This window comes from Camelus bactrianus, chromosome 10, assembly GCF_048773025.1.
Source record: "Camelus bactrianus isolate YW-2024 breed Bactrian camel chromosome 10, ASM4877302v1, whole genome shotgun sequence".
NCBI classification, from domain to species: domain Eukaryota; kingdom Metazoa; phylum Chordata; class Mammalia; order Artiodactyla; family Camelidae; genus Camelus; species Camelus bactrianus.
The window spans coordinates 22197471-22210535 of NC_133548.1; the positions used below are offsets into that span (position 1 = coordinate 22197471).

At 38.3% G+C, this 13065-nt stretch overlaps 2 protein-coding genes across 6 annotated transcripts in view; one reads left to right on the forward strand and one right to left on the reverse strand.

Moving 5' to 3' along the window:
- Positions 1 to 8535, reverse strand: part of IFTAP (intraflagellar transport associated protein) — a 63223-nt gene extending 54688 nt beyond the window's left edge. The window contains exon 1 of one of the 4 annotated variants that reach the window (XM_074372162.1): positions 8155 to 8535. The gene's annotated coding sequence lies outside the window, so the exon portion shown is untranslated. Of the gene's footprint in view, positions 1 to 8105 lie in introns of all 4 variants that reach the window. The other 3 variants (XM_045523816.2, XM_010964660.3, XM_010964659.3) reach the window with 3 other exon arrangements.
- Positions 4264 to 11905, forward strand: RAG2 (recombination activating 2). Of its 2 annotated transcripts, XM_045523815.2 has the most exons (3): positions 4264 to 4442; positions 7184 to 7251; positions 8544 to 11905. In XM_045523815.2, exon 3 carries the CDS (start codon positions 8572 to 8574, stop codon positions 10153 to 10155), a length of 1584 nt encoding a protein of 527 aa, XP_045379771.1. In that variant the 5' UTR covers positions 4264 to 4442; positions 7184 to 7251; positions 8544 to 8571; the 3' UTR covers positions 10156 to 11905. The 2 variants fall into 2 exon arrangements, with proteins under 2 accessions (XP_045379771.1, XP_074228262.1); XM_074372161.1 differs by lacking the exon at positions 7184 to 7251.
- Positions 11906 to 13065: the final 1160 nt, after the last annotated feature.

Genomic DNA, 13065 nt, shown 5'->3' on the forward strand with positions numbered 1-13065 from the left:
GTTTCAGTCGTGGCTCCCACGGTGGGATTCATTCAACTAGCCAAACATCTCCCTTTCCTACACTATTTATATTATTTCCTTAGAAATCAGCCACTTCTTTAAAAAGTAAAAATTGTCTATGCCTCTCTGAATGCTATGAACAGCTGCCACCGACCTTATTTCAAACACTTGATAACCCATTGAGCAACAATGTCATTTAGGTTGTTTCTCCATTTATAAAACAGGGATGGAAATGCTTGAGAAGTCACTGCATTTCCTGAGAAACACTGTCATGAGTTCACAAAACTGTGCTCCCCCCCGCCCCGCTCCCCTCGACTCACCACGTACACACACCCCTGCAGCAGGTGACCCTCGTCAAGTTACTTAACGTTTCTAGCCTTAAGCAGTTTGAATGTAAATACAGACGCACTGGACTTGAAGTTATCTTCCATCTCAGACGTTCTAATTTTCTCCAATTATGCTTCCTTTTCATTCAATTACCATGTCAGTATATTCCATTACTAAGTCTATTTTTTCCCCTCTGTGGAGTAAAAATTATTTTACTCTGTAATGACACTCACTTGTATTCTTTCATTGCCCACTGTCTTTGGATTTAAGGTAGACGATACCAATACATTTCAGTAGAAGCTTGAATTTGACTCTGCCCCAAGGTTTAAGAATGGGCTGAGTAACCTATAATTGTGATTTCTTGGTGAACTTTCAAGAACTTTTAAGAAAGGGTAAATATAGGAAGAAGGTAAAACATGTTTATCTACAATCAAAAGCTTTTTTGTCCTGCTACCATGCATGTTCCTTAAGGGCAAGATCTGTGTGTGATTTTTTTTTCCAAATTCTCCACATGACTCTGTACATAGCAGATGCTTAAAAAATATTGTTCACTATTTCACATTTAGTTTCTATGCTGAGGACTTTGGCAGACTGGGGACCTTGACTGAGATCACTATCACTGCACGTCTAATGCTCTCCTAATGTGTGGCAAGGGCTTAGGATTTTAAAACCCATTTCCAAATGCGTTGCTAATTTCCAGTTTCTTCAGGAGACAGCTAACCCATTCAGTAACAAACTGCCTATTTTCTGGTGTTAGTAAAATGCGAAGGTTAAAACGTCCCCTAAACCTACCCCTGGTTTCTACGTTGTATTTCTTATTTTGTATTTACTGTGGAGATACTCAATATGTCAATTTTATGAGAGCTGTCATTGACGCTGGAATTTCAAGTGCCATAATCATTATATGACACCATAAGTAGGTTAGGGAAATAACCCAATACTCTTTTGCAGGCAAAGAAAAAACCATAACTAGAAGAGATGGTGATGCTCTTTTAAAGAATGGACCAACATTTCAAATGATGAGAAACAGCCAAACAACTGAGCTACATGTCCGTTTTTAAAAACTCTGAAAATATATCCTAAAATTTTGCAAAAAATGAAAATATTCACTTATACAAATAATTTATGGCACCATCACACAAGATTTCTTGAGTACACTCTTTATACCAGACAGTTTATATCAATTCATCCTCACGATAAGGCAGGTATTGTCCTTGCTTCAGAGATAAGGAAACTGAAGCTCTAAAAGACCATTCGCCTAGTTAAGTGGCAGAACAGACTAAAATCCAGATCTCTCTACTGCTGCTCACTGCATCTAAGCCAAAGAGAAACCGATTAAATGACAAACAGTAGTGAATGGTCTGATAAATTATGTTACATTTACTGAATGGAATTTTAGGAAACTATTAAAAATGGTAAAAGTGGAAATAAAATATACATTTCACAGCATAAATGAAATAATGGTACATTAAAAAGGAAAAAACAAAATTTAAATACATTCTTATTATAACTAAGTAAACATGTGTATACGTTTGGATAAAAATTAGGATAGAGTACAAAGAAATGAAAAATGTTATAGTCAGGTAATGACTAGGCTTAATGAGTGGTATGTATTTTTCTTGATGGAACTATTTTTAATGAATTGTTTTAAAATCAAGTCAACTACAGTAATCAAGACAGTATGGTATTGGTGAAAAAATATATATACAAATAGACTAATGGAATAGAATAGAGAGTCCAGAAACAGGCTCACATAAGTATAGTTAACTCATCTTTCACCAAGGCACACAGATAATACAATAGAGAGAAGACAGCCTTTTCAACAAAGGGTGCTGGAACAACTGGACATCCACATGCAAAAAAAAATGATAAAAAATAAAAAGAATCTAGACACAGACCTTACACCCTTCACAAGAATATACTCAAAATGGATCACAGATCTAAGTGAAAACCACAAAATTACAAAATTCCCAGAAAATAACACAGAAGAAAACCTAGATGGCCTTGGATATGGTGATGACTTTTCAGATACAACACTAAAGGCACGACCCATGAAAGAAATAACTGATAAGCTGAACTTCATTAAAATTAAAACCTTATGCTCTCCAAAAGACACCGACAAGAGAATGAAAAGAAAAGCCAGAGAATGGGAGAAAATACTTGCAAAAGACACATCTGGTAAAGGACTATTATCCAAAATATACAAAGAACTCTTTAAATTCAAACCCAATTTTAAAATGTGCCAAACACCTTAGTAGACACCCCACTAAAGACATACAGATGACAAATAAGCAAGTGAAAAGACGCTCAACGTCATATGCCAGTAGGGAAATGCAAGTTAAAATGAGGTGGCACTACACACCAATAAGAATGGCCAAAATCCAGAACACTGACACCACCAACTGCTGGAGAGGACATACAGCAACAGGGACTCTCACACATTGCTGGGGGTATGCAAAATCATGCGGCCACTTTGGAAGGCAGTTTGAAGGTTTCTTACAAAACTAAACATACTCTTCCCGTAAGATCCATCAATAGTGCCCCTTGGCATTTACCCAAAGGAGCTGAAAACTTACAACCACACAAAAACCTGCACATGGATGTTTATAGTAGCTTCAGTCATAACTCCCCAAACCTGAAAGCAACCAAGATATCCCTCAGCAGGAAAATACATAAACTGGAATATCCAGACAATGGAATATTATTCAGAGCTAAAAAGAAATGATCTATCAAGTCATAAAAAGACATGGAGGAAACTTAAGAGAAAGAAGCCAATCTGAAAACTATATGACATTCTGGGGTTTGCAGAACGATGGAAACAGTAAAAAGATCAGTGTTTGTCAGGGGTCGCAGGGAGGGAGGGGTGAATAGATTGAGCACGGAGTATTTCTAGGGCAGTGAGATTATGCTGCGTGATATTGTAACAGTAGATACATGTCATCACACATTTGTCCAAACCCACAGAATGTACAACACCAAGAGTGAATGCTAATGTAAACTACGGACTCTGAGTGATAATGATGTGTCAGTGTAGGTTCACCAGTTGTAACAAATGCACCTCTGGTGAGAGATACTGATGATGAGGGAGGCTGTGAACAAGTCGGGTCAGGAAATACATGGGAAATCTCTGTACCTTCCACACAATTTTGCTGCAAACCTACAACTACTCTAAAAAATATGGTCAATTTAAAAAAATTAAGTCAGCTCTTGCCACATCTGTTCTCAATCCTTTGGTTTATTCTTCCTTTGACTGTGAAACTTTAGAGTGGGAGTGAGAGAAGCTAACACAGTTTTGAAGACTACTGTGGAATATTGTCCTTGGCTGAGCACTTAAAGACATTATCTCATTTAATCTTCTTGCAGCAATCTTTTGAGGTAAATATTTCTATTATCCCCATTTCAGAGATGGGGAAACAGAGGCTTAAGGATTAAGATGACCCCTCCTGAAAAAAATGGCAAAGCTGGCAGTGAAAACCAGGCCAGCTCGACTCTGAGGCCAATTTTCTTCATCACTCCACTGTACAATGTTACACAGAAGTTCCCTGATATAAAATTGGTAGCAGGCCTCTAATGATTAGAACTCCTTCTGAATCCTGTATCAAAGAAAATGAGATCACTGAAGAGCAATTCAAAGTCAACATTACAGACATTGGTATTAGTAGCCTCTGCTTTAGGAAAAATAATTTCCCATTTGAATCATGGTAGTATTTATTTAAATCATATTAATTACATTCATTTTTCTAAAATGTTTTTTAATAATCAGGTTTTGACCAGATTTGGGGTTTTTTTTTTGTTTTGTTTTGTTTCTGTCTTTACAAATAGTAGATTATGTCTCCATTGTTTGCCAGTAAGGAAATAGTTAAATCTTGAGGGTACACCCTGGTGGATATCTCCCTCAAACATCTAAAGGAAAAAAAAAAAAAAGGTCACAGTCAGTTACTCCTGTTAGATCAGTGTTCACTGGAACATCTGTAGGCACACACACACTCTCTTTACCGTCACCTTCCGCTGGCCACGGTCAGAGTGAGCAGTGAATCTTCCCCAAGTGCTGACATTTAATACCTGGTCTAGCGGCAAAGATTCAGAGAGGGGTGAGTAGCCTCTCTGGCCTTCAGGTAGGTCCAATAACTTCATTTCTACCAGAGCTAAACCACAGGAGCCTACGATGATCCCCTTCGGCAGGGTGTCAGTTACAGTTGGACTGGGTGGCCAGAGGGGGAAGGGATGATGCAGGGTTTGGAAAGAGAGGGGCTTTCTGGTCTCAGGCTGCTGTGGCATCAGAGCCTATGTGTTAATCTTAATGTGTAAATAATTCTCTGGCATAAGTGTCAGAAGGAAAACCTAATCCTGGTTTTACAGCCAGAAAAAAAAAAATCAAATAATGCATGCCTCAAACCTGATTAACCGTGCAAGACAGTGTCAATTCATACCCAAAAAGGCACTGCAGTCACATGAGGTTACCTGCTACTTTGGAGCAATCAGGAAAACATGGGCAACACTGATCAGTAAGATTTAATGCTTCAGAGTATAGCAACACTCTTTGAAAGGAAAAAAAGAGTCAGTTCAGACACAGGAAACTACAAACCCAGACCTCATACCATTAGTCCTCTTTTGATTCTCAGCTATGCACTAGCTTCAGTGAATAAATGAAAATCTCCCTGCTGAGGAATGTTAGCATGGGGCTGGGAAACTTGTATAAATTTATCGGTCCTATATTTCTGTCTTTTTAAAAGGAATCTTTTAATGTGTTGACTTTGAAACTTCCTTCAGTTGAGGAATAGTGTCTTCTTCAAAATCTGCCTGTTTTTATCTGGCCTATTTAAAGAAAACCACTTCAGTAGATTATTTTAGTTCTAGTATACCCTTTGAAAAATTCATTTAAAAACCAAGATGTGACAAATAAGAGTCACATTAAAACCATGGAGAATATACCATAGTCGACTCCCGTAAAGACATATGTAAGTTAGCAGAGCAAAATTTCAAAAACTAAACAAATATGGGAAAATAATGTGAAAATACTTTCAATGTTCCTCTTTATTCTTTAAATACATAAGTCATCTGGTCATGGTTTAAAACAGGTAATCTAAAAATTAAATACAAAAATACCTAAACTATGTTCAAGAGGAGGTAATTCATCTTAACAGTAATCAACCTGACCACTATTTTTAGGGCCCTAAAGTTGTGAGGTAAGTCAACAGCAGGGCACCAAAAGGGAAACAGGTCAGAAATCTTTGGGGATCTGAAATAAGCTATAGAAAGGGGTAGTACTCCTTATGTCTTGCCCAAGGAAATGTTTCTGTTTAATCTACAATAATCATGTTTTCCCTTGTGAGAAGCCAAAATCCCTGTGAATATTAAAATGAAGCCAATAGGTTACAATGAAGACTTAAAACAAAAACAAAAACAAAAACTTGCTGTTTAAAAACAAGTGTTCTTGGTGTATGTTCACCCCTTGGGATCTGGGATCCGTTACCTCTGCAGAACTTGTTTTCTAGCCCAATAACTTTCTTCACAGGTGTTTAAAACAAGCAGGCTTTCGTGCTCCCTCAGCCCAAAAGTGGGCAACTCTGAAAATCACACATCCCACTGAGTGTAATCACTTACGGTTTTCATTTACGGAATTGAGTGTCAACAATATTTCCTCTGAGCTCCTAGAGAGAGCATTTTCTTAGTGGCACAGATGCCTTCTCTTAAGTATACTTGGATAGGCCTTGAGTAAATAAAACACTTGCCCAGGTTATTTCATAAGCAAGGCAAGTTGCTGAAGCTACGAACCACCACGGTCTGAGGAAGAAAGAGGCTGGCTTTCATAACCTTAGTAATAATTCTTCTCATTCCCCATGTCTTCACTTGGTTTAATAACCCACAAGATGATTATTAAAATATCACATCTTGAGGACTCCCCCAAGTAAGCTAAACATGGTAAGTAGAAGAGAATCATTAGCAATTAATTACATCTGATCTTCAAGGCAAAAAGCCCCACCAACATCTCGTTAGACTGACGATAGGTTCCAAATGGTCCAAGGAAACTTTGTAGGGGGAATAAAAATAAATTACAGTATCAATTAACATCTACTGAATACTTGTTACATGCCAGGCTCTGTGCTATGTGGTTTGTGTTATCCCATTTATTCTTCAAAACCACCTGATATATAGGTACTAATATCCTCCCCACTTTGCAGACAAGAAAGAACAGAGAGAAAAGAACTTGCTCAAGATGATTACACAGCAACTAACTTTTAGAGCCCAAATTTGGACTCAACCTACTTCAGAGTCTGCATGTTTAATGAGAGGTTAGAGAAAGGGTAACAAGAAGAATGAAATACTTCCTGTTATTTAAATTGAACTCACCACCAGCACCTCCATTGTATATGCTTCTCCAATTCTAACTAGTCTAAAAAAGTATTGACCTACACCCACTGAACAGATTTCCAGAACTCAAAGCCCTCCTAATCACCTCCAACATTATACACATCTGCCACAACTGGCAGGTGATTGTGCACTTAAAAACCTCATTTTTTATAAGGTCAAGCATAATCATTTAAACTATGACTTACAGTGTGCAAAGCCCTGTTCTAAGTGTTTTTCATGTATTAACTTATTAATTATAACTTACATTAACTTGTGAGAAGGCAAAATTGTTATTTCACTTTACAAACGACGAAGCTAAGACAAAGAGAGATTAAATTACTTGCCCAAAGTCACATAGTAAATGATAGAGCCAGGATTTGAATCCAGCCAGTCAGCCTTTAGAGACCATACTCTTAGCCACTGTTTTATACTGTTTTTGAAACATATTAGTAACTTATTCTTAAAATCAAGGAATCTGTGCTATTTTGTTTCCTTTAATCTTTAGTGCCCAGGACTTCTCTGCAAACAGGGAGTGTATTTCGCCTTAAGGCTTGTGACATCTCTCCAAGGCAGGTAATAATTTTTAAAAAAATTAAAATTTATCAAACTTACTTCATCTGGTAAATATCTGTTTTAAAAAATCATAAAAGTATTACATTCTGAATAATTCCGGCACCTCTTTGCTTAGTGCCTGCTTACTACAGTTACTAAAGAATTACTTCAAGGGTTCTTGGACTGAAAAGAGAGATCTGAAGTAACAGCCACTAACTCTTATTTTCTTATCCAAAGAGGGAAGAAGGGAGAGAGGGAGGGAGGGGGAGAAAGGAAGGAAGAGAGGCGGGGAAGGATGTACGGAGGGAGGAGAGCAGAGAGAGAGGGAGGGAGGGAGGAGGGTTGAGAGAGGTGTTCGGAAACTTCTCTGCTTCCCAAAAAGAACTCTAAAAACCGGAGCAAGAGCAGCTGAGAAAACAAAGGGCCTTTGTCGCGGTACTCCCTAAAGTCTAATTACTGTATTCCCATGACTAAATACAGGAGTGATAAAAATCATTGTCAGGTAATTTCTCTCCTGCACTCCAGGTATTCAGCGACCGATCTTTTTGTTCTGCAAAATACTCACAGCTTTTGTACCCTCGAAGCCCCCCTCAAATCCCAACCCTAGCAACCTAAGGATACCCAGGGGTGCAATTCAGAGTCGAGCTCCAAAGCGTCCCGGCAGGAGTCCGTGAGGACACCTCGGCCGGGCGTCCCTCCAGCCTGGGGTTTCCAGGCAACCCCACTCCAGCCTGAAGCAGCTGTGCTTCCTACCGGGTCACCTAAGAGTTGCCAGGAGAGGCTCCAGCAACACCCGGGCGGGGGCAGCCGGACGCCCCTCCCGGTGCCGCCGCTTTCCTGTAACCCGGATGTTGGGTCTGCGTCAGCATTCTCACCTCCCATTCCCTAGTTTTCCGCCTTGGCTCCCATCTAGTCACTTCGCACCTTAGGCGTCTTTATTCAGAGAGACTCAGAGACTCCTCTCCCGGTGCGACGAACTCTCCCAGCTACACATCCCATGGAGAACGGATTCCTGGAAAATGTAGTTCTTTCTGTTGACAAGTGGTGAATCTTTACGGGAAAAGGACTACAATTCCCAGAAATCCAAGGGAGGATAGTGCATGTCTAAATCATGTCCCCGCTGCTTGGATTGGATTAGGCGGGAAGGTTCTGTGTCTCTTTGCATGCCTAGCTGCCTGGATTTTTGCCCACTACAAGCTTGTGGGACAACTTTCTTTTGTTAACATGCTTTTTATGTGTGAGAGGATCTAAACACAGTTTTATTTATATGAAGAGATATGGTAAGTAAAAAAAATGTTTTTTAATTCTTTCAGATAAGAGATCTACCCATCATCAGAAAATATGTCACTACAGATGGTGACAGTTGGTAATAACATAGCCTTAATTCAACCAGGCTTCTCATTAATGAATTTTGATGGGCAAATTTTCTTCTTTGGCCAAAAAGGCTGGCCCAAGAGGTCCTGCCCCACTGGAGTTTTCCATTTTGATGTAAAGCATAATCATCTCAAACTGAAGCCTGCAGTTTTCTCTAAGGATTCCTGCTACCTTCCTCCTCTTCGCTACCCAGCTACTTGCACATTCAAAGGCAGCCTAGAATCTGAAAAGCACCAGTACATCATCCATGGAGGGAAAACACCAAACAATGAGCTTTCAGATAAGATTTATGTCATGTCTGTTGTTTGCAAGAATAACAAAAAAGTTACTTTTCGCTGCACAGAGAAAGACTTGGTAGGTGATGTTCCTGAAGGCAGATATGGTCATTCCATTGATGTGGTGTATAGTAGAGGGAAAAGTATGGGTGTTCTCTTTGGAGGACGTTCATACATACCTTCTGCCCAAAGAACCACAGAAAAATGGAATAGTGTAGCTGACTGCCTGCCCCATGTTTTCTTGGTGGATTTTGAATTTGGGTGCTCTACATCATACATTCTTCCAGAACTTCAGGATGGGCTATCTTTTCATGTCTCCATTGCCAGAAATGATACCATTTATATTTTAGGAGGACATTCACTTGCCAATAACATCCGCCCTGCCAATCTATACAGAATAAGGGTTGATCTCCCCCTGGGTAGTCCAGCTGTGAATTGCACAGTCTTGCCAGGAGGAATCTCTGTATCCAGTGCAATCCTGACTCAAACAAGCAATGATGAGTTTGTTATTGTTGGTGGCTATCAGCTTGAAAATCAAAAAAGAATGATCTGCAACATCATCTCTTTTGAGGACAACAAGATAGAAATACGTGAGATGGAAACCCCAGATTGGACTCCAGATATTAAACACAGCAAGATATGGTTTGGAAGCAACATGGGAAATGGAACTGTTTTCCTTGGCATACCAGGAGACAACAAACAGGCTGTTTCAGAAGCATTCTATTTCTATATGTTGAAATACGCTGAAGACGATGTGAATGAAGATCAGAAAACATTCACAAATAGTCAGACGTCAACAGAAGACCCAGGGGACTCTACTCCCTTTGAAGACTCGGAAGAATTTTGTTTCAGTGCAGAAGCGAATAGTTTTGATGGCGATGATGAGTTTGACACCTATAATGAAGATGATGAGGAAGATGAGTCTGAGACAGGCTACTGGATTACATGCTGCCCTACTTGTGATGTGGATATCAATACTTGGGTACCATTTTATTCAACTGAGCTCAACAAACCTGCCATGATCTACTGCTCTCATGGAGATGGGCACTGGGTCCATGCCCAGTGCATGGATCTGGCAGAACGCACACTCATCCATCTGTCAGAAGGAAGCAACAAGTATTACTGCAATGAGCATGTGGAGATAGCAAGAGCACTGCAAACCCCCAAAAGAGTCCCACCCTTAAAAAAGCCTCCACTGAAATCCCTCCATAAAAAAGGTTCCGGGAAAATTCTTACTCCCGCCAAGAAATCCTTTCTTAGAAGGTTGTTTGATTAGTTTCACAAAAGCCATTCAGATTCAAGTGCATCAGATTTTAAAATCTATTTTAAAGAATCATAACAATGATAAAAATTATATTCCTATTTTTGTTTACTGAAAATGTTTAATGTTTTCTTTTAGTTATACAAATTAAATACCAGGGAAAAGTGCTTGTAATACAGTACTAAATACAGTCATTGTATTTAAACCTATATAGAACCTGTAACCTGTATTTTGAAAATATTTTACTCAAATGTATCTTCAGTGAGAATATATGGTCTGAATTTTTTATTCAAGGACTCAAACACAGAAGCAGTAATAATAATTAAGGTATGCTTATTATCCCTTATACAGCTTTTGGTAACAAATAACCTAAAGGGTCATTAAGACAAATTTAACCAGTAAAGAAACTAACACCCAAAGAAAGTAGATGAATTTTTTGTGCAATATAAAAATTTGGTGGTTGGCCAAAAATTAAAACTGAGATCATCTGTATCCCACAGGAATGTTCTTTATACTTCTCTAAGATGGTTACTTGACTATGCCCATGGTCAGAAAAAGCTGTAAGAAGATAGGTAGGTAGGTAGGTAGGCAGGAAAGAAGGAAGGAAGGAAGGAAGGAAGGAAGGAAGGAAGGAAGGAAGGAAGGAAGAAAGAAAGAAAGAAAGAAAGAAAGAAAGAAAGAAAGAAAGAAAGAAAGAAAGAAAGAAAGAAAGAAAGAAAGAAAGAAAGAAAGGAAAGAAAGAAAGAAAGAAAGAAAGAAAAGAAAAAGAAAGAAAGAAAGAAAGAAAGGAAGAAAGAAAAGAAAGAAAGGGAAAGAAAGAAAGAAAGAAAAAGGAAGGAAGGGAAAGAAAGAAAGAAAAAGGAAGGAAGGAAGAAAAATAGATAATCTACACTGACATGAAGGAAGAGAAAAGGAATGGACATCAGGTCTGTTACATTTTATCACGCTATTCATATGCACTTTCTTCAGAGGACTCCCCCTCCCCCACCATAAGGTCCATGTGTGATGAACCACAGCTGGTCACTTAAACCAATCCTTTGAGAGACTTAATGAAAACGGAAGTCCACTGCTACTTAGCACTCTGAAACAGGGAGATGAGTGACAGCACACTAGGAAAGAACCACCAAACAAATCTCATGGAGAGATTATTTCACCAATTAATATTGACTACTTGCCCAAATAAAGTTTAAAGAATTTGATAAAGTTAACAAGTAGATTTTAAAAGGGGAGAAAGAAATTCATGTGTATGTTTATAAGTCTAGTTATATGTGGAGTTTGCTGCCAATGAAAATTATAAAGTCAGTGAGCTAGCTAAGGTTCAATTAGATACCTGCTAAAATTAAAATTAAAAGGACTGTTAATTTTGAGGCTTCACTACATCAGTTGATAATTAGATGACCTTAGATATAAATGTTTTCCTTCCTGCAGTATTTTTCTGGAGAAGCATTTCACTTTAGACTAAGAGCTTAAACCATCACTTCTAATTTATCAGCCTTCATTAAGGGTCCTCAGTGTGTAAGGTACTATTGCCAAATTTAGGGGAAATATAAACCATACTGGAGATGAAATCCTGGAACAAAAGTTCTTCTGCTAACAGTTCCATGTCTCAGATACTGAAACTAATTTGAAAAAAATTAAACCATGCTTAACTTTGTTTCAGCGATGTTGCTTGATGAATTTTCCTTTTAAATAATTTGCTGTACTGTTGTTTCAATTTTTTGTTGTTTCCATCACCTATATAAAGCTAATAAAATATGAAAACACCTTCTGTTTATATTGATTTACTCCAATTTTACTCCAATTATTAACATTTGTAGTTACTTGGTTACAGGCAAAATTATACTATTTAATTTTCTCAGGATCACTCTATTTGAATTTCTTTTTTATCTCTTAATAGAAAGTGGCATCACTTGGAGCTGAAATATCCTCCGCAAGGTTCAGAAGGGTTATTCCCTCAAGTAGTATATGCGTTCTCTTATCTTGATTTATCTACAGTGAGAAAGTGGCTAAAAAATAATTACCCATATTTGTTTTGTAGTCAGTGAGATCATGTGATAATCGAAGTGATTCAATTAAGAACTCACAGGGTTCTACAAACTCAGGTCTTGTAAGCATAGCTGCTTTTAGGGTGTGTGTTGTGTGTGTGAATAGCAAGTTCTTTGGTTTTTCTTACCATATATTTGAGTCAAAATAGGTCTTTTTAAGTCATCTCACCAGTGAGTCCACCAGATGTGACTTTAAAATAATAAACCTTCTTTTTGAATAAGTATATGCAGACTTTCAAATGAAGCACATTAGAAGAGTCCTCATTTATTCCAATGATATAATGCTTTTGCCTAAAATATTTCTAGGACTTACTTTACAATCACCTTCAGAGCCTATGGTTCATTCCTTTGAAGATACTCAACAGTTGTGCCTCTTCCTCCGTTAGAGATGGATTTGTTTTCTGGAAACAGACAAATGTTATTCAAAGCCTAGTAGGGTGTAACCCTCAGTATTAAATTGCCACTTTAGGTAAAAAATGAAGCCTGAGTCCAAGCTAACAAAATAGATTTCTGATATACCTCACAAATCAGTTCTGAAAGTTAAGTCCCAAAACTGTTTACCCAAGAATATTATCAATAAATAAGTACATGGCTTTCCAGAGTGACCATTTTAACGAATACTCATCAAAAGTACAAATGAGTTCAGTGTGTTAGGAGAAGGCAAAGCATAGTTAGTCTAAACCCCGGAGGGTGAGATGATTGTCCCGTTTGAGGAACAGAAAGAACATCAGTCTGGTGAAACCATAGTAAACAAGGGTAGTGTGGACTGACACGAGCCTGGAGAGATGAGCAGGGCCAGGGCCATCAGTTTTCCATCAGTACAATAAAATCACATACAACTTCATGCATGTCATGTTGAACTGTCCCTTCCTGCCTACCT